The sequence below is a fragment of the Lepisma saccharinum genome, chromosome 25 (assembly GCF_977018435.1).
Source record: "Lepisma saccharinum chromosome 25, izLepSacc3.1, whole genome shotgun sequence".
In the NCBI taxonomy this organism is placed as follows: domain Eukaryota; kingdom Metazoa; phylum Arthropoda; class Insecta; order Zygentoma; family Lepismatidae; genus Lepisma; species Lepisma saccharinum.
In genome coordinates, this window is record NC_139253.1 from 6,936,522 (window position 1) to 6,958,990 (window position 22,469).

The 22,469-nt window shown below is 41.2% G+C and overlaps 1 protein-coding gene across 5 annotated transcripts in view; it reads right to left on the reverse strand.

The window, feature by feature from the left end:
• LOC145978691 (uncharacterized) overlaps positions 1-22,469 on the reverse strand; it is a 450,589-nt gene that overhangs the window by 75,912 nt on the left and 352,208 nt on the right. For 4 of the 5 annotated variants that reach the window (XM_083111475.1, XM_083111481.1, XM_083111479.1 and 1 more), the window contains exons 2-3: positions 11,799-11,972; positions 4,422-4,543 (exon numbers count right to left, since the gene is read on the reverse strand). In XM_083111475.1, the coding sequence (XP_082967601.1) occupies positions 4,422-4,543; positions 11,799-11,972 (296 nt within the window). Of the gene's footprint in view, positions 1-4,421; positions 4,544-11,798; positions 11,973-16,750; positions 16,848-22,469 lie in introns of those variants that run through there. The other variant, XM_083111476.1, reaches the window with a different exon arrangement.

Sequence of the window (22,469 nt, forward strand, 5' to 3'; positions counted from 1 at the left end):
GTCATGGCAATCGAGGCGAGCATGTGGTCCCGTTGAGGAGTCTTGTAATGAGGTACCTTCACACCCGATGGTTCGCATGCGAGTGAGCATAGGAGCTCCTGCACCCTTCACCAAGCTCCCCTCCCCTCCATTCTGCACAATGGCCGAAGCCCACCGTGGTTTCCGCGTTCAACACACGCCGCCGAAGATATTGATAATAGCGAGAGGATTCATTGGTACAAGAGGAACAATTGAATAACGATGATGTTCGTGAAGGAATGGCCGATCGCTACCTAAATAGGAAACAGAACATGTTCGTACAATTGCTTGAAGGAACACCAACCGGTCCACCATCCAAACTAAGTGAAATCCAAAGTTTTGATTTATTACTAATAATTCAAATTTGACTGCCATTATTTCCGTTCCTTCATATTTTCCTTTTCTTGGATTGTGGGATTTGTTTACATTCATTCATTCATTCATTGTTTCCTGCCCAGGGGCAGGTCTTTCCTTGCAACCTCCACAACGTTCGATCTTCAGCTCTTCGGTTTGTCGCAGCGTAGGACCCTTTTATTTTGACGTCGTCAATCATTTGCTACATTCTTCTTCCCTGGATTATCTTTCCCTTGGCCATTCCTTCAATAGCATATCTCAGGATACAGTTTCTTCTCATCCAGTGGCCCAACTAATTTCTTTTTCCCTTCATCATTATCTCCAGCATTGATCTCTTTTCCCCAACTCTTTCTAGCAGTTTCATTTTTCACTTTTTCTGTTCATTTCACCCGTTCCATTCGTCTCCATAGCCACATTTCTAAGGCTTCCGGTCGCTTTTTCTCGGTTGTTTTCAGTGTCCATGTTTGCACACCATATTAGATTTTTCTTATTTGGTTGCATTTCTCAATTTGTTCCTATTGTTCCTATTCTCCGCTTCATTTCTCTGAGATTGGTTTGATGTACTTTCTCGGACGTAAGACAGGGAATTCCGAATTTACTCCGTTTAGGGATGATGGTTCCTCGTCCCCATGCTGGGGTGAGTGAACATCTGAAGTTGAGATCTTCACTTACGGGAAGGTTTCGGCTACGTACTCCATCCTGAACCTGCCAATATGGTTTTCCTCTTCTATTTGTTCAATTACAGCTTTCATCCTTCTTCAGGATCCTGCATCTTCTCTGAACAATCGATTTCGATATTCTTCCCTTGCTACATTCTCCTGTAGGACCACATTTCGAAGGCTTCAAGACTCATTTCAACTTCAGGCATAATCATTTTTCTCATTCATATGGTTCAGTGTTCCAGACAAATGCCTTCAGGAATATCTTACCCAAATATGTTCCTGGAGGTTCATAATTGTTTCTTCTTTGATTGTGCTCTCCTACTTGCGACTCCTTTCCTGTACCTTCCGTCATTATTTACTGTTCTCCCAAGATAGCAAAATTCTTCTACTTCATTGGGTCTGTGCTGCCTTATTATGTTTGTTCTTACGGCTGAGGTTTACTGCTGCATAAAAAGTTGTATACTATTATCCACCTTACCGGTTTAGGGGTGTTTTAATGGTTTTGGCGCTCATATTTTGTCCCCTAAGGCTGAAGAACCATCAAAGCTTATGAGGGTTAAACAAATTCTTAATTTTAACAAGATTACTACAGTACTCTTGTCGAATTAAAGATGATACATTTCCTTATGACACTGTATTTCTCCTTCCTTTGACAGAAAATGACCATTCTGACGTCACTCTGGCCAATCCGGAAGCCAAACAGCCAATGATGTGAGCAACAGTTGAGTTTCCGACAGATCAATCTTTCGGCAGCCAAAAAAAATATATTCCCGAGTATTACGCCCTTATATCATAACTTGGTTTACTAGTAGCTACGGAATCGAGGGGTGACTCACTCATATCTATAACGTCTCTTCCACGTAGCATATTCTGGCAACTGCATTATTGGGTGCAAACTAGGCCAGTATGGGGTGCGTTTTCAGTGTCGTACTTGTGATTGCTTCCTATTCTTCCCTCATACATTTCATATAATCACCATTCATCCGCATCGTGCCAGACGTGGAGCACGCGACGTAAAATAAATCAAATCAATCCACAGAATCGATCAATATGTACACATTTACAAGTTTCTTACAATTTAACATTTAATAAGCTTCCTTGAACTTGTTACTGTTATAATACCTTCCAAATTAATTGTAGAAAGCTTGAGTAAGTTTTCGCCCACCACAGATCACACAGATGCGTAATTTAAGTACAAATGCACTCACGAGAGGGTGCGGAGGTTACATGTTCTTGCTTTCGTACACATGTCACGTACTGTCACTGGCGGATTCAGTGTGGAGCCACAGGAGCACGGGTCTATAAAGTAACACTTCTTCAGTTTATGATTTCTTTGATATCTGAAGAATATTAATTTCGAATACATCGCTTTGGATGCTGGATGTCTTAGTTATGTCGTAATGGATGGTTTAAAAATATTGCACACGGAAAAGGAATCTACGTGTGAGCTCTGCTTATTAATTAATTGACTGAAGTCTGGTAGTAAAATCCTTCAAAGGTACGAAACAAAAGCAGTTCGAGGTGTTTTAAGATTCCTCGTGATTTATAGACTGTGTGGTGCAAACAGCAATCAGAACCGTCGGTGCATTCTGAGAAAAAATGCAAAGCTTCGTGAGAGTGTGGCTTCACACAATGGCACACACAACAATGCCGACCTCGGCAAACTGTGTTAACTCACCGTGGGGATAAGACAGAAGACATAGGTGGCGTCCAAGGTTACCCACTTCTAGATAGGTAAATTGAAAAAAAAAAAAAAAAACCTGGCGACTGTGTGAACGTGAATAGCAAATCTGCTACAAAGAAGTCGATAAATTTTAAAAATGTCCCACAGGGCACAAGAAAATTGGATCATGTGTCAAAGAGCGATGAGAAATTCAAAACCATGACAGTTACAAGCGTAAAGAAGATTAAATGCAACTCTATACCCACATTTAACAATTGTTTTTTTTAACAAGTGGTAACATTCGCTCAGACCTTCACAATGATGTAACAATGCCGCTATTCTTATGAACCAGATAATTCAAATATAATGACAATGCGAATTAAAAACAATCAAGGCAAAACTTTTTACATTATACTTACTACTACCTGAATAATTTCTATAGATCCACCACCACGGACATTAAAGATTTTCGGTTTTTCAGACCGAAGTGACAGGTAGTAGCGGCGATTGGGTTCCAAAACTGGGGGGCAAAGACAGTATATTTTCCTTTTTAGATAAGGTTTAGCATAGTGTGGGGGCAAAAGTGGGGGGCAATTGCCCCCAATAGCAGCCGTGCAACTTTCATCCACTTATTTCTGAGGGTTGGTTTCCAAGTGACAGAGCCTCGTATTATTAGGCTACATATACACTATGGTATAGCTTTGAATGCAGTTGCAAACAGTGCTCGAAGTGCAGGGGGGGGTCGAGGCAGGGATCCTACCCCTCCCCCTAGTTAAGAAAATTTTCATAAAGCATCCTCCTGTTAGGATAATAATAAGCACCCTCCTATTATCCCCAAATTAGGATTTTCAACTTCGAGGACTGGCTTACACCTACCACTTCACTAAAATGGGTAGAAATTGCCTAAAAGTACGGACTGAACACACCAAAATTAACAAACCGAACACGAACAGACTACTGACCAATTTAACGACAAATTTGCAATTTAGAAGAGAAACTAGGATCTCATTTTTCTTTTTAAATCTTGCATCACACATCTCCACAGCCAGTCATGAATAAACAACTATTAATATTTTTTGTGTAGGCAATATTTGCATTTTTGTTTAATACAAGAAAGCAGATCAATACGCTGTAAAGAAAGGTGACCTGTGTTAATGTTAACACGGTGAACAACATAGCAGGAAGCAAAGAAGAAAACAATGACCCTGAAAATGTAATTTTAACATTTCTTATCAATCAGAGAAAGACTATGCTCCAGAGGAATTTCCATATCTGCGACCTTCCTGGGCTCTGTGGCTCACTCAGCCTCCAATAAATTAGTTCATGGGGGCAAGCCTGGGATGTAAAGATGGCTGGAGCGTGGTGCTGATCACATCACCTTCACAAATGTCAGAGATCGTGAATATGTGGGCCCTACCATCATAACCCCCCCCCCCCCAATATGCCTCCAGAGCATGTTGAAATGCACAGGAGGGAGCTTTACCTTTTTACTAAGTTAGAAAAAATGACAAAAATAACGTTTTAACTTTAACTGAACTTTAAAAAATGCCATCTTACTGGGAAGTTGCCATACATCCCCCGACCACTTTAGAGAGACAGTTTTTTTTTTTTACTTCAAAAACTGACATTACTGACTACTTTCCATATTAGCTTGCCATGGTGGGATAAATTGCTTCACACGAAAAATTACATATTAATTGAAACTTTTAAGACAGTGAACTCACCAATTGGAGTGCTTGGTTTATATGGCAAGACGCCTCTTTCACCAACAGCTTGGATGATGTGGCCACCTGGAGTGATCTTGTTGGCTGTGGTCACGTGCACCAGAAGATCCATCATTGGGGTGCTGAAAAAAAACAAGCTACACGTCAGCACTACTACAATAAATGTATTATTAATTTAATTACATCAAAATTTAGTTCATTTGTCCACTAACTATAATCCAACTTAGTGTTAAAGATATTACCTACATAATTAACTGTGGAATGAAGAAAGAGGAAAATAGGGAGAGAGACGAAAAAAGAAGCAGAGGAAAATAGGGAGAGAGACGAAAAAAAGAGGCAGAGGAAAATAGGGAGAGAGACGAAAAAAAGAGGCAGAGGAAAATAGGGAGAGAGACGAAAGAAAGAGGCAGAGGAAAATAGGGAGAGAGACGAAAGAAAGAGGCAGAGGAAAATAGGGAGAGACACGAAAGAAAGAGGCAGAGGAAAATAGGGAGAGAGACGAAAAAAGAGGCAGAGGAAAATAGGGAGAGAGACGAAAAAAAGAGGCAGAGGAAAATAGGGAGAGAGACGAAAAAAAGAGGCAGAAGAAAATAGGGAGAGAGACGAAAAAAAGAGGCAGAGGAAAATAGGGAGAGAGACGAAAAAAGAGGCAGAGGAAAATAGGGAGAGAAACGAAAAAAAGAGGCAGAGGAAAATAGGGAGAGAAACGAAAAAAGAGGCAGAGGAAAATAGGGAGAGAAACGAAAAAAAGAGGCAGAGGAAAATAGGGAGAGAAACGAAAAAAGAGGCAGAGGAAAATAGGGAGAGAAACGAAAAAAGAGGCAGAGGAAAGTAGGGAGAGAGACGAAAAAAGAGGGAGAGGAAAATAGGGAGAGAAACGAAAAAAGAGGCAGAGGAAAATAGGGAGAGAAACGAAAAAAAGAGGCAGAGGAAAATAGGGAGAGAAACGAAAAAAGAGGCAGAGGAAAATAGGGAGAGAAACGAAAAAAGAGGCAGAGGAAAGTAGGGAGAGAGACGAAAAAAGAGGGAGAGGAAAATAGGGAGAGAAACGAAAAAAGAGGCAGAGGAAAATAGGGAGAGAAACGAAAAAAAGAGGCAGAGGAAAATAGGGAGAGAAACGAAAAAAGAGGCAGAGGAAAATAGGGAGAGAAACGAAAAAAGAGGCAGAGGAAAATAGGGAGAGACACGAAAAAAAGAGGCAGAGGAAAATAGGGAGAGAAACGAAAAAAGAGGCAGAGGAAAATAGGGAGAGAAACGAAAAAAAGAGGCAGAGGAAAATAGGGAGAGAGACGAAAAAGAGGGAGAGGAAAATAGGGAGAGAGACGAAAAAAGGAGAGGAAAATAGGGAGAGACAAAAAAGAGGAGAAAGAGGGAGAGGAAAATACGAAGAGGGAAAAGGAGAAAATATAAAATAAAGAAAAATAGAGTAAAAAGAGAGAACGAAAAACTAGAAGAACAAGAGGGAGGGAGACAGGTAAAAGTGAGGGAGAGACGAAAAAAGGAGGAAGAGAGCAATTAAAAAGGGGGAAAGAAAATCACACATGCACCTAGTGTCGTAACCACATCTCCGACTGGTTCGAAACGAGGAACAAATGAATATATTCAACAGGCAAAGCTATCCGATTTTTGCAAGCCTTTCACCGTAAACAACTTTGAATTATTATTATTATTCCCTGGAAACGTGTGTTACTCGATACAATGGCATTACGCATGCATCGAGAGCGACACCGCAACACAGGATGATTATAAAATCTTTACAGCTTAACGGTCGAGCGGAGTAACATAACCACCGAATCGGCGTATCAGTTACAGCCTTTACAATAACCAATAAAAGCGTTCGGCAACGTCAAGTGAATGCTGGGAGAATTTTACAACCATGACCTAATTCCATTCCTTAGGAGTGAAGTCATCGCTCAGAAATCTCTCGGCGGAATATTCCAAATCTGCCCGATGTCGCAGGACACTTCCACGTATCGATAATAATTTCGACCTACCATAGCTGGAGTTGTTGGGCTGGGCCGTGGACTGACAGCTTTAAGCGGGTGACGGGGAGAAAGATAGAGAGGGAGGAAAGAGAGGTAGGGGACAGAGAAGGAATGAGAAAGGGGAAAAAGACAAGAGGGAAATAGAGCCAGAATAAGAGACAAGAGGGAAATAGAGCCAGAATAAGAGCCAAGAGGGAAATAGAGCCAGAGGAAGAGCCAAGAGGGAAAGAGCCAGAGGAAGAGCCAAGAGGGAAAGAGAGCCAGAGGAAGAGCAAGAGGGAAAGAGAGCCAGAGGAAGAGCCAAGAGGGAAAGAGAGCCAGAGGAAGAGCAAGAGGGAAAGAGAGCCAGAGGAAGAGCAAGAGGGAAAGAGAGCCAGAGGAAGAGCCAAGAGGGAAAGAGAGCCAGAGGAAGAGCCAAGAGGGAAAGAGAGCCAGAGGAAGAGCCAAGAGGGAAAGAGAGCCAGAGGAAGAGCGCCAAGAGGGAAAGAGAGCCAGAGGAAGAGCGCCAGAGGGAAAGAGCCAGAGGAAGAGCGCCAGAGGGAAAGAGCCAGAGGAAGAGCGCCAGAGGGAAAGAGCCAGAGGGAAAGAGAGCCAGAGGGAAAGAGAGCCAGAGGGAAAGAGAGCCAGAGGGAAAGAGAGCCAGGGAAAGAGCGCCAGAGGGAAAGAGAGCCAGGGAAAGAGCGCCAGAGGGAAAGAGAGCCAGGGAAAGAGCGCCAGAGGGAAAGAGAGCCAGGGAAAGAGCGCCAGGGAAAGAGCCAGGGAAAGAGCGCCAGAAGAAGAGACAGGGAAAGAGCGCCAGAAGAAGAGACAGGGAAAGAGCGCCAGAAGAAGAGACAGGGAAAGAGCGCCAGAAGAAGAGACAGGGAAAGAGCCAGAAGAGATAGGGAAAGAAACAGAAGAAGAGATAGGGAAACAGAGAGAGAAGATAGGGATAGAGACAGAAAGAAAATGATTGGAAAAAGAAGAAAGAGAGAGAGAGAGAGAGAGAGAGAGAGAGAGAGAGAGAGGAAAAGAAAAGAGTGAAAAACTGCGTTGGCCAAAGTCCGGCCTAACCAAAACTAAAAGACAGTGCGGAAACAGCTTGACATCCCCTTGTGTTATGTAACCTGATAATCGTTTTCGTCGAGCTGGTTGCATACGTGGACACTGGTGCGAACCTTTCAAAATTATGATTAATTCAGTTTGAGTTAGAGTTTGTTTTTCAAGTTCACTTTATACACAAAGGTTAATCGGGAGGGGACCTACAGTTTAAAGTGGGATCCGAATCACTCAGATTGAGATTTCTTCAAAGGCAAATTTCCATCGCCCTGTACAATGGCTTCATATTTCATTTACTACCATATGAAACCATTTTGGGTTTCATGTCTTCCTCTATGGACACTTGTGTTCTCCGAAACGTCACCAGATGGTTGCCCTAACTAGGGTTGTTAAGGTCCAGGAACTCAAATTCTAATTGGTTCCATAACAGGACCGTATTTAAATTGATTAGGGGAAAGGTTCAGGGACCGAATTGAAATAGTTTACATATAAAAAGGTTCTTCACGGTCCAGAACCCATTTACGCTGGCTGATTCTCTGCCGGACCGGAATTGAATATATTTACAATTCCTGTGCTTTTAATAACCCTGGTCCTAACATCAAATCGGAACCTTAATTATTATTTTTTAAATCTACATCTGTGAGCACACATTAGGAGGAATTATTTGTAGTTCAGTCAAAGTCAAACTCAAGAGTTTTATTCACGGCTTTTAGTTACGTTCCTGGTCACTAGGTAGCATCTCTATCGCACAAAGCAAAATGTTGACTCAGTGCGGAGACGGAAAAGATGCACGTAGCGTGATTATACGATTAATAACACTTTTTTTAGTACAATAAACTGTAAAAGGTTGATTGGATAAATGCTAGTCTAAGACCGTTAGTTTCAGCTGCCAGCCAGCTATCGTAAAAATAAAATTATCATGATCGTTTTTAAGCATTATACAGTGAACGCAGTCTTCAAAAAAAAAATATATATCTGATATGAAAATATTCCCATTTAAATACACGGTTGCATTTACGTAGTTTTTCTAGATCTACTTTAACGGTAGAATATGGTAAATTTTTCGGTCAACATCTAACAGTGTAAATGGAGTTGCATGTCACATGGGCAGTATATAGTCTGTGATCTGCAGGAATGAACAAAACGTATTTCGGTATCAGTCTCTCGATTAGCCGATGGAATAGGAGCATGATATGGTATAAGAAAGGTTTTGTTACTTTTATTAACAGGTTACTAATTTATATGTAAAAATACGCACATCCTCATATAGTATTGAAATAAATGTAATTTTGTATTATCTTTGAGAATCGTGGAATGTAAGCTCAAAAATACTCTTTTTATGTTCCATATTTTTCTATATTTTAGCTTTTAGCTCATATTTTAGTTATTTTACATATAATTTCTATATTTTGAAACATTGTCTTTCATATATATTCCATATTTATGCTATATTACTGCATTTACCCTTCTTGCGTTAAATACCAAAGGTTCTCCGTTCATCTATATTCTGTTCTTCTTGTACTCGATTTATTTAAAATCTTGACAATAGACAAAGCATTTGTTATTCTAACATTTTTGTCAACAATAGAGAATGCAAACTCAAGCTTTGGTGGGGAAATCTCTTGCATATTTTAAATATAGTCCCATTACTTTATGCAATACTGAACGCAGTTTGTCAAATTTGTCAATATAAATATCTCTTCAACAGGAGGAGATTCAAGTTTCAGCGTTTAAAATACAGTTAGTAATCTATGTTTTGGTTTTGGTAATATAAAATAAAGCGTATTTTGTATTTTAATCTCGCGTGACAATTAATATCCCGTATCCCTAGTGCATTTTATTTAACTGGGTGAGCCACTTGCTCAAAGAAAATTGCCATTTTTCACTTAAAATAACTATATATTTACACATTAACACTTTTTTAGTACGATCTTTGGTTATTACATTTCCAGTTCATAAAATACGAGGGCGGGCTGAAAAGTAATGCCTCCTATTTTTTTTGTGACTGTTTAAAGAAATTTTGGATTTTGAGCAACCATGCACTGTACTCTTTAGACTTTCCCGCTTCTCCATTCCAAGTTTCAAACTTCTATCACCAGGGGTTGCTGAAGTAGAGCGAGGAAAATGTCAGGCATGTAACCATACTATGTCGGTGCACCTGAAACTGCGTGTGGTGACAGAGTTTCTAACTGCAGAAAGTGTGTCCCCCAATTGACATTCATCAGAAAATGAAGGCTATTTATGGCAATGAATGTGTAACGTCATTTCTGTGTGATGTTGGGCTGTTCATGCTCTCAATGAAAACCCCTGCTGAGGAACTCGCAACGTGTGTGACAAAGAACTTCTTGAGAGATAAGCGTTCCTCGGCAGGGGTTTTCATTGTGAGCAGGAACAGCCCAACATCATACAGAAATGACGTTACACATTCATTGCCATAAATAGCCTTCATTCTCTGATGAATGTCAATTGGGGGACACATTTTCTGCAGTTAGAAACTCTGTCACCACACGCAGTTTCAGGTGCACCGACATAGTATGGTTACATGCTGACATTTGTCTTAACAATTTAAATTCCACCCGTGTTGTACGTTGTCTAAACTCTACATTTCTGTTATTCCAGCTCTACCATTGCTTTTTACCGGCATCTCTCTGATGTTTAGCTCTAGGGAATTGGATATCTGTAGTTTTCGTTTCTGTCGCAGCAATGGGTTCTTAATTATCTGCGAGTCACATGAATGTCGACTTAAAAGTGTTGCTTGATATTTCCGACCGCCTGCGTGTGCGTGGTTGCCAACAGGTGTCAACTGTCATCATTAACATCATCAGTGAATGTTCGACTAGAGTAAAATGGTATTTTAAATTACAAATTTACTTTTCTAGAATGAAGTATGTGTAATTTGTTTACGCAAGCGTAAAAGAAGGTTTCTTAAAGTACTCGATGTTAGCAAAAACATGCTTATGGGAGTGTAATATCCTTCAAGGTGGGTCCCGGACTGAAGAAGGTTGAGAACCGCTGTGTTAGAGTTATCGAAGACAATTCAAGATGAACTGGGGGATTGCCGGATACAGCAATACTTGTTTCCCAACTGATTATAGTTCCCAGAACGGTCATGTGTTAGTGCGGTATACCATAGGATGCAGAGAAATTGCTCAACTAGTATACGAAGGAGATGGCCTTGCAGAACAATTGAAGCAGTTCGAATTGTTTTATAGGTCAAGTTGGCAACGTTTGTGTTCTGGAAAGAACGAAAAATTCTTTCAACTAACAATCGTAAATGAAGTACCCATTGTGCAATTGTATGAACGACAACAATTACATCATGTTCCCGAATTCGCCATTTCCTTCGCAGCGATTGGTTGAAGAGATTTGACAGAAGTACGCAGTACAATATAAATTTTATCAAGAAAACATCTAGAAATTTCAAGATAGAATAAACTCTCTAACCAGAGAAGGGGAACCTAGAAGAGGAAGAAGAACGAAGAAGAGAGAGAATTTCATCTCTTTCTCTCCTCTCCTTCTCCATTTCTCTCGCCCTATGTTTCTTCTTGCTCTGCATCTCTTTCTTCTTGGTACTGGTGGAAGAAGAGAAGAAAATTGAAAGGAAAGAAAGGGAGAGAAAGAAAGGAGAAATATAGGGGGTAGGCTCAATCCACTCGCTTTCTCACCTTCTCTCCTCTTTCTCTCGAGAGAGAGAGAAAAAGAGAAAGATAGAGAGAGAGAAAAAGAGAAAGATAGAGAGAGAGAAAAAAAAGAAAGATAAAAGAGAGAAAAGAGAGAGAGAGAGAAAAAAAGAGAAAGATAAAAGAGAGAGAGAGAAAGAGAAAGAGAGAGAGAAAGAGAAAGAGAAAGAGAAAGAGAAAGAGAAAGAGAAAGAGAAAGAGAGAGAGAAAGAGAGAGAGAAAGAGAAAGAGAAAGAGAGAGAAAGAGAGAAAGAGAGAAAGAGAGAGAGAAAGATAGAGAAAGAGAGAGAGAAAGAGGAGAGAATGAAAGAAAGGAAAAAAGAACGTGAAGAGAAGGAAAGGAAGAAGGAAAGAAAGTGAGAGGGAAGAAGAGGAATAGGAGAAAGCAGTCCCCATTCTCCTCTTCCTTTTTACTCTCTCTCGTTTGTTGACAATCTCCGAAGCAGCATACGTAGAAATCAATTCCTCAGAAACATGTAGGATGCAAGGGGGAAAAAATCATGAAAATGTCCATTGACAATTTGCCGAGTAATACTTGTGCATCTCGCTACACTGCGTGTTTATGTCAAATCTTCAACCAATCACCGTGAGAGAAATGGTGAATTTGGAAACATTACGTAATTATTGTTGTTTCGCAATTACATTCACAGAATTTCAAATGACCGATTCCTTACCTCCTCTCCACGCTCATCTTCACCGTCCTGTTGTTGGGCAGGATGACGGTGAGGTCCATGGAACCCGCCAACATGTCCACTGGCGTGTCTTCGGTAACCTCGCGCAGAGGGAGGCCTCCGTTCGACAGCGCCCTCTGCATTGTCGGCGGCGGCGGCGCCATCTTGGAATCAGCGCTGAATCAAGAGACAAAAGAACGAAGTTAGTTCTGTGCCAAATAACAAAGTTTATTTTGAGGAGGACCTCAACGTATCTCAAGTGTATTTCTTAGTTTAAATAATATATACACCAAACAATACAAAAAATGAACAACTCCAAATCAAATTAATACATTTTAGGCACAATATTCACCATTCATATTCCTAATGTCCAAAATAATGTTATATTTTCCTAACGTTGTACTTATATAGGGCGGATGTATTTTTGTACAAAAAGTAATAAAAATATTATTTTCTTGACATCACCTCTCTCCAAATCGACCTACTGGCAAAAGACTGAGTAACCCCCAGAGCCGCTTATGGCAATTGCTCCACGTGTACTTTTTGCTCAGATAGATTAATCGATACAGGACCTACAGTTTAGTGAGATCCGAACCAGGCGCAATGCCTTTACCGGGAATCGAACCCAGGACCCTTTGATTTCAAGACTCCATCGTTATCAAAGCAACTGGGCACGGGTGCAGGGATCACTGAAGAAAAATCCTAACTTTATAATACAAAGGAGCCGCGGTGAGGTAGTCGTTTGGCAGCCTGGCTGCCATGCGGGTAACCCGGGTTCGATTCCCGCGGTGATGATCTGGAGTTATTCCGGCCTTATCCCTTCATAAAGTGGCTCTGTGGTACATCCAGCCTCAAATGGGTAAGTGGAGGCAAGGCTGGTGGGTAAAGGTGACCGGAGCGTGGTGCTTCAAAGTATGACCGAGATAGAGAACGTGTGGGGCCGTTACCCCGCGTCCCCCAATATATGCCTTTATGGCACACGGACAATGCGCACGGGGAACCTTACCTTGTCTACATCGCCTTACAATCCAAATATCAACAAAAATTGAAGAGACTAAGCCAAGCGTCAGGTCAACCTTGCAGCAGGTTTTAGCATATGTAAATCCAAACGTGCGCGCAGAATATAGTTCCACTGAGACGGGTTCTATTCCGACACAACTGCATACTTGCAAGAAAACAGTTATTTAATTTGCAATATACAGACAAAATAATACATCCATTAGCAGGTATGGACTTAATTGGTTGCAATCACTGTGCAGACGAACTTAGAACCGCAGATTCGCCAACTGCTTGGTGTATTGCGTTGAAGAGACACTGAAACTTTAGAGCGAGTCGAGCGAGACTGAATGCGTTGCAGAGCGCGTGGAATCGGTGATACCAGTGTTGCACATCCCACTATTTTAACCCTATGTTTATTGTAGAGCGGCGAGAATGGCTGAATCTCCTGTTCAGCGCGCGGTTTTACCCGAATGTTATTTGGCGCTTCATCCGAAGGGAAATGCTCTTCAAAGTCAAGCAAGTTGTTTTAAATGCATAATCCTCCTTGCGGCAACAAGATCAAAGTAAAACAGGGCGTGAGGTGAATGTGCGCACGAATTGTATCACGGGTGTTGAATGATTTGCGGTTTGAGTTTAGCAAGAGGAAACGATTGCTTGTTGTTTGACGACAAAAGAATCTCCGCGGTATTAAAAGATATCGCCGTGAGAAGAAACATGTTTATTATTTGGACGAGACGTTCTTCAACTCGGTGGGGGAATAAAACATGGAAGGATACCACCGTGCAAAACCACCGCCAGGGCTGAAGAAACCGACGATAAAAGGATAGGGGAAGGGGGAGCCTTATTGTTTCACCCACTGCCGGCAATGAAATCTTCGTTGAAGGCGCATATTTACTGTTCCGTGCAAAGAAAGGGAAGGGTGATTATCAGCAAGAAATGGACAGACCAAGATTTGAATCCTGGTTTAGTGAAGTGATTCATAAATTGAAACCAGAGTAATAGCGCCAGACAATGCACCTGATTGTATATATCACCAATAACAAATCATGCTTTTTTGGTGGTATAACTTGAAGTGCGTGTGTCTTACAGTAACGGATGTATTGCGAACGAAGCAACCAAGTTTTTCATAAATGTATTTCTTTCTAAACCAAAAACAATAATTTGTCATTAAATTCAAGAGGGGCCTATTGTTGTTTACTTTTATCTCCTTTTATTTTTCGTTCTGCGTGCTCGAAATATACACACATGCTCTCATGTTTACATGTTATTTCGCTCTTATATTAAGTAATGACACATTTATTAAATAATATATGCGCAGAAAGTACTTTTAAAATGTTATGTTTCAGGAGACAAAGAGAAGCAAAAATACATTCCACTTGACATGCATGCGGGTTTTGATGTGTTGTGGGGTTGGCAATACTGTGGATTTTCTCAGTGTCTGCGATGCAAGCAGCTCGGTGGTTGAGGCAAGACTGGAACGGAAGATTCTGAGCTCAGTTCTCGCGCGGATTGATACATAAAACCTGCTGCAAGGATAGCCTGACGCGCGGCTTAGCCCCTTAATCTTTCGCTCCAATCTGCAAATCCTGCGAGAGTATAATTCACGTCTATATGGGTGTGTGAGGAGGGGAATGGGGTCTAAATATACGGTTTTTGATTGTGCCACTTTTGGCTTATTGCGAATATAGGATGAAATTGATGAATGGACATTCACAAATATCCATGCCCAGGCCAGGATTCCAACCCGGGACCTCTGGTGTCGTTGCGCGATGTGCCACTCCGCCGGCCTAACTATACGGGTTAGACAAGTTGACTTCTCTTTGTACACACAATCCAACGCCTCGATGTTAGCAGATATTGTTCTAAAATATCAACTTCGTTTATATTTGATGCAAGGTCCAAAATTTATGTGCTTGGATAGCTTTGTTATTTCCTGCAAATAAGTCTCATGTTGCAAAGTGCACTTAAGTTTATGCATTCCAATAAGCGTTCAGGGCCTTGAAGTTCACCACAAGTACAATCACTGCACTTATCTCGAATATTATACCCCCACTTGTTCAGGTTCTTGTATACACATTGGTCCCTGTTCTCCGTGTAAGTTTCTAAGTACTATTTCGGAAGGAGTAAACAGCAGCAAATTTATCTTTGATGCTACCCCCATACATCTGCAGATGATAGTCTGTGCCATAGTTCAATTCGACAAGAAATAGGTACGGATGGAGATGAGTTGATTTTATGTAGGGCGCATGTTCTCTATTTCAATCTTCGGGGTTCACAGTCAAACATAGGATGTCGAGGGGCGCCGGCTTGATTTTTCTTATTGGTTTAGTTATCCTTGTGGGGCAGCTATACACATGGTATGATAAGAGATGGTTTACAACGGTTGGTCACAGGCAGCCTGTCGCTATATTACCAAGAGCCATGTCAACCGATTTGGAATGGATGGAGGTCAGGTGCTGCATTACTGTCGTCTCGTCACCACTTAGAATTGTCTTAAAATCATCACCACCATATCAAGAATATTTATGGTGGGGAGGACGATAAAGAAGGGTTAGCGTGGTTCCGGGTTCGATTCCCAAAGGGACATTCCAAAATTTCTGTGTTGACGCAGCATCGTAAGAACATTTGGAGAATACTTGAAAAGAAGTAACGGACTATGTGCTGACCACGTGTCACTGTGTAGGCCCTGGTCTTCAAGAGTGCCGTTGCACGCCTCAAATTTCTTTTCGGGGCGAGGGGGTGAGAAAGAACGACGAATTGCAATCCAAATGAAGAGAAGGAATTCAATTAGTCCAGGGTTAAGGCTCCAGAACGACTGCATTCGAATTTACACTGCTTTCGGAAAACCGCTATGAAATTGCAAAATCTGAAAAGTAACACCTTCTAGAGCATCGTTTCTCAACCTACGGGGCGCGACCCACTGCTGGGTCCCGAGGGGGTATTTGGTGGGTCGCGAAGTCGGGCTCGAAAATTTATTTACTTTATGTCGAAAACTTATTACCTTTAAATTACTAAGATATATTATTTTAACAATTTAAATTCAACCCGTTGTACATTCTCTAAACTCTACATTTCTGTTATTCGCGCTGTACAACTGCTTTCTACCGGCATCTCTGATGTTTAACTCAAGAGAATCTGATATCTGTCGTTTTAGTTAGACTAGAGTAAATTAGTTTTTTTAGAATGAAGTATGTGTAATTTGTTTAAGCAATCGTAAAAGAGGGCTTGTTAAAGTACTTGATTTTAGTAAAAATCATGATTATAAACTGGGTGCACACCCCTACAAGTAATTCTGCTAGTACCCATGCTTATGGGTCCCATGAAGCGTAATATCCTTCAAGGTTGGTCGCGGACTGAAAAAGGTTGAGAACCACTGGTCTAGAGCATACACGGGCATCTTCGTGTGGTTTGCTTTCTTTCTTGTATAGGTATTATCATTAGTTTAATAGCCATACGCAGCTACGAAACTATTGAGAATATCTAAACAGCGAAACCAAACCACACGATTCAGGTGTACGCTCTACAATTTTTCAAAATTCGGAATATAATAATAATAGTCTTCGAGAACAGCTGCCCTGGCGTCGGCCGAATTTTCAGCTGAAGAAGCCCCCCCCCCCCCCATGGGGCAGGAAGAAAACCTAGGAGAGGGATCTGAAACAGCTGGCATGTCACAGATGAACACGAACGACTACTGCTATCTGAATAACAGGAATTAGCCACAACACCTGGACTAATTTTCACTTTATCCAGTGCCTTAATTGTGAGAAATCCCATGAAACTTCTTTGAACCATCGTAGTAATCCTTCTGGCGCTTCCACAACATCCGAGCAAAGCACTTCTTGCAGAATCCTCCTGAGTCACGAGACGAGAGCAAACCTCTTGATGGGAACCATACTTACACTGGACCATTACGGGTACAGCACCAACCCAAAAAAAACACAGAACCACCAACTAACCCGTGCCTATAGACCATCGCGATCCTCACTTTTCCGCGATCAACCAGAGACTGAAGAGACGCAAGGTCACCCAGACGCAGAGGACGAGCCAGTGTTTACATCAACTACACAAGAAGTGGATATTTTTTCCTCGGAGGCATCTTCTCCCATGGCTAATTACGAAATATGCCTCGTTCCTTCTCCTCGGAACAATAAAATCCTGGGAAGGGTCGGGAAAGTTCAGGGTCTGCGGAATGTCCCAACTCGAAGAAAGTGTGTATCCTGCACACACGACAACTTTGGCATTGCATTCGAAGCCTCGTCGACGCAATTTTCGACGTGTTACGTTCTGGAACATTTTTTCCCCCTAAGCGTGGAAAGCGAGCTTCAGAATGTTTTAATGACGATTAAGATCCAAACAATGCAATTGTGCTTGTTCGAGATGGCAGAGACTATTCGAGCGTTTACGGCCCGAGCCGAGCGTTCCCGACCAGAGGCGAGACAGAACCGAGCGTTCCCGACCAGAGGCGAGACAGAACCGAGCGTTCCCGACCAGAGGCGAGACAGAACCGAGCGTTCGCGACCAGAGGCGAAACCGAAAACTGTGTTCAAGTCTCGCCTCTATACTTTCCCCAATGTCTGGCAATGGAAAAAATATTTCAAGCTTCACGACGTGGCTCTCGATACTTTCACAATCAGCTTAACAGTTTCGTAGCGCAATTATTTAATGGCTCACTTTTACTTCATATTTTTATTGCCTTTTTTAAAAACATCATAATAGGTGCTAATGCCGCCGATGTAAATTACATTCTGGTGGCGCAGTGAATATTTTTATTACAAAAAAAGAACAATGTTTAGTGATAGGATTACAGTTATGAAAGCATTTGCAACTGGGTACTTTTTAATCGCAAAGAGGACTCCATTACTTGAATATTCACACAGTTACAGTTATCTTCGGCGTCGAACAAAAAATACTAGCCGAAGCAGTAACTGATTAACAGGAAACATGACTTTACTATAAATAAGGTGGGAGGCGCCGTAGAGTAGTGGTTAGCGCACCGGATATATAGTAAAATCATAGGTGTGTCGTAGGTTCGATCCCCACCGGCAAAAAGAAATTTGTTCATCTGCTCTTGTGAGACCTAGTGATAGAATAAGTATAGTTAAACCCACTAGGCAATGGATATGTAGAACCAGTGTTGCAAATATTCAAGGAAATACGAAACAAATTCCTTGATCTCTCGAGGCATCTCCACAGTTTCCAGATAATTTTGTAACGTTTAAAGTTATTTAAACTCTATTTACAATGTATTTTGAGAGTTGAAATACGACAGCAATGACTCCTGTTAGAGAAAACAAGGCGTTTTTTCTTTCATTATTTTTCTTTAAGCTTGGGACATGTTTTAACAAATATATCTACAAATATATAAAATGTATGCATATATATATAAATGGAATGGGTTGCCATCAAAGTGGTGTACCACTAACTGGTGTAAGAACACCTAATTGAGTGCTAAAGACCTCCGTACTTGGTGTGGTTTGACTGCAAATTTTGTAACAAGACACCAAAGATGGTGCTGGACATGGCCAATACTGCCTTAACACCAAAAAGAGCGTTATGTTGTCACAGCCTTTGGTGGCAACTTCGTTACAATTATTTATAGACTGTACTCATGGTATGTGCAAAGTAATCATAAATAATATTCCTTAATTTTTCCATGGTTCGATATTTTTATATATATAAAATTCCGACATGCCTATCTCTCTCTCTCTCGTAGCTGTACGTCGATATCCTCGTTTTTTTGTTGTTGGTTTTTTTAAGTTCAGTGCGAACGTTTTAATGTTAAATTTGAAACCTTGCATTTCACTGATATTTTCACCACTTTCGGGTTTACGCAGCCCAGCACAGAACTCCAAACGGAAGGTAGGGAGGGAGGGAGCCGTGCTTATTCGTGAATGGATGCAGGTATTCCAATCAGCTCTCGGGAAAATTTAAAACCGGCCCCACCCGGTTACTAAAGAGCTCCAGTTTTACACTTGGTATCAACATGTGAAATTATCTTGGAACTGAAAACGTCTGTATGTGAAAAACAATCTTCCGAAAAGAAGGTCGCAACATTAATATGCACATTTCCGCTTTCGCAAGCCGCTCCGTTGCCACACTCATGTGAGAACTTTGCACAGAATAAACCCACCATCCGTTAATAAAACGATGCCTTGTTTGCAATGCAAACATCATAACCTAATTTCTGCCGTGGATCTCGTCTTTTGGATTCTTTAAAGGCGATGGGACGCCCCAAGAACCAGTTCATGAGAGTGATGAGGGGTCAGGTCTGTTCAGTTAGATCACAATGAACAACGTGCAGCGCAATACCGAGTGTGTGTCACTACTGTTGACACTAACCTGAATTTGTGCATCATAAACAGCTAGTACCGAGTGTTTCAAGTATTCCTAACTTTGATTACTTATATGAACAATGGAAGAAATATTCACATAGGTTTTCTGCATCGTAAAGCCACATCAATATGCACTTTTGATTGCCGGAGTCACGGTGATCTCGTCAGTATGGCGTCTGATTACCACGCTTGAGACCCGGTTTTGATTCCCGAGGTGGGTGATCAAAATTCAGAATATTTTCGGCCTTGTTCCTGCATAAGTTCACCTAGCCTCAAATACATGCGGTGCGTAGTGGTGATCACATTACCTCCAGAAATTGCCGAGATAGACAAATCTCAATGTGTCATTGTATTGGGCATTGTGCACAGGAAATTTTACCTTACCTCTGATAGACAGTTCATTCCATGTAAGAAATTGTACAAATTAAGATCTCAAGTGGGAGTATTCAATTTCGGGGGATATTATCACAATTTGCATTTTTGTTATCGTGGTTCGCGACCATGTGGAGGACTGAATGAGTTTGGAGACTTCAAGGAAGATGCGAAAAAAGTAGCACTAGTGGCTTATCTTGGTTGAAAACAAAAGTCAAAAATTTTATCAGTAGAAGCAGGCAATATGTACCAAAGTTCCGGCCATGGTTGGATGAAAAGTCATACATCATAATTTTGCCTGAAATTGAACTTATGAAAGGCGTTTCAACTGGCTACCCTAATTTGACTTTCTTGTGGCATAATCTAAGGAAGTGTTGCCAGGCGCAACAAACCTAACATCAAAATTACTCTCTTTAATGCGCGCAAACATACATGCACCTCCAACATAACACAAACATCTTTAATATCTCACCACCGCAAATTTTCCAAACTCTACACCGCTTGGGAGCATTCGGCAACTTATTAACAGAAGATTATCAACTCGTTAATGGCAGATTATCCCCGGAACTTGGCTGCAAGTCACTTTCATTTTCAGTTCATTACAGAAGCTAGGAGAACCAATCCATTGCAATTACAGACACTTCTTGAAGGTTCGTATCCAATTACATTGGCTCAGACGTAATAAACTGCAACGCAGAAAACACGCACGCTCATCCTCTTCCTGTGCCCATGAAATTACATAATGGCTTCGGGAAAAAAAGATGGCTGCTGTGTAACTTCTTCCTCAGATTGTGCAACCAATACTGACAAGGGGAAAAAATGTGATCTCGGTCGAACAAGATTCGTAACAGATACGCTCCTTCTTACATTATTAGATCTTGCATGAAGGTTGCCCGACCAAGTTTTTTTTCAGGCCTTGTACGGATCAAGATACACTATTTTTTCTTTTAAAAATGCAACATTCGTTGTTTTAAAATTCCAGTGATAAGTAAGGACCACAACCACACAATTCTGGATACACGCGACAACCGAATGTGTAAAATTTCATGCGCCTTTGCTATATTCTTCAGTAGGATACGTCACTTGCGTTTGAAAGGCTAATACGGAAGTTACCAGCGCCGCCATGCGGATGGGTTGAAAGACGGTTGTGAAGTCCTGAGCGCACAATTAGTATATTGTTTCCATTATGTTTGGCTTGCATACAAACAGTCCTGGACAAATTGACAAGCAATTATTGTGCATCCCACCGTACAATTGATCAGTTTAATGAAGACAATTTGTATTTTCGACCACTTACCTCCAAACGAACGTACATGGATTACCTGGGATTAGAACCTGTGTGACTTGACTGCGTAGATCTATCTCAACCGAATGAGAACACTTCACCGGCATATGGCTGGGGGTGACCTTTGCCAAGACAGACACTAACGTCTCACCGTCCTTTCCACGTCGAACACACTGGAAACTTCATTCCAGTAGGCTGCCGAGGGGCTGCCGCTTGGACCCACAGCCAGGACAATCCTCAGTGGAGTTGTAGGTTGTCCTTACGAGTTCCTATAGAGTATCAATCGAGACAATTTGGTTCCCGAGACTTGCTCTCAATTTTGCCGTCAATACGATTTTGCAGCATCCTGGGGATTGGGGCAAATAACCTAAGTGCCTATATAAATACAATTTCATTGCCTATATAAATACAATTTCATTTCAATCAGTTGACTTCTGAAGAAGTGGTTTAGCGTCTAACTTTTTAATGTGCAACCTAGCACTTTTAACCTTTCAGAAGGGACACTTTTTTCTTTTAAAAAAAAAAAATCAGGTTGGGGATTTTTAGATAAGGGGATTTCCTCGTACACTGTGAAGGTTGCCGAAGCACCCAAAAGTTTTAACTCATTCATTCAGTAAGTCAGTCACCCACAGATGAAGCAAACTATCAGGCACGTGTTAAATATTTTGTGAATCTCTTTCTTTTAGACTTCTGAACACCAGTAACAATAAAAATTGACCATAAAGTTCATCATCATACGGTTCTACAACTCTCAGCGAGTCCAGAGCGTGCGCGACTGGTGCGAGGCACACCCAGCAATCAACAAACGCCAACAGTAAATGCTACTAAGAGCTCTAAACTTGGCCCTCCTAATATACAATTCGGCTTAGGTCTAATAATGGATATGTGGTTAGGTTAGGAGAGCAAGGTTTAGAGCTATTAGTAGGAGTTACCTTTGGCGTGTGTTGAACGCTGGCTGTGTCCCGCACGAGACCTTCTGGGAAGTGACAATCTAAAAGATGGCGAAACATGAACTGGAGATTGCGGCAGGGAGGGGGGGGGGTGGGGTGATCGCCCCTTTGGATCAATTCCTTTAACATGTGAACGTTGCAGGAGTAATTCATCTAGAGAAAGTTAAAAACAATGCCAAAAAAGAAAAAACTAAACTTGACCAATGGCACATCCAAATCTATTTGTACATTTTGTACTTCTGCTCTCTCAAGACGGAATTCAGCTTTCCACACAATCTACCACGAATTGAGATTTTCTGCGCAATTTCAACTTTCACCTATTAGGAAAATTGGTGCTAATACTTCATCAGGCGATAAAATAGCACTCTCTGTGGTGGTCGTTTTATCGTAACTTTCATTATTTTCAGTAATAACCACGTAACTTTCTTCTTGCATCGTCGTCTGCATTTGGAATACTTCTCGAGCTTCTTTGCAATGTCGAAGTTCCTTTATCATCCAGTAATAACCGATAGCTTGAAAAAGTTTTCCAAAGTCGCCGGTAGAGGGTACCTGGAGGTTTGATGGACCTAACTTTTGCGGTAATGGATCTATGAGTAAAAAAGAAAAATGAAGAAATTTATTCAACACATGCAAAATGGAAGAATGGATAAAATTATGATCAAATTTGTTCATTCATTAGTTTCTTGGAAGAATCTTTACATTCTTGTTGTCCCACACAGTATCACCATTACGCATG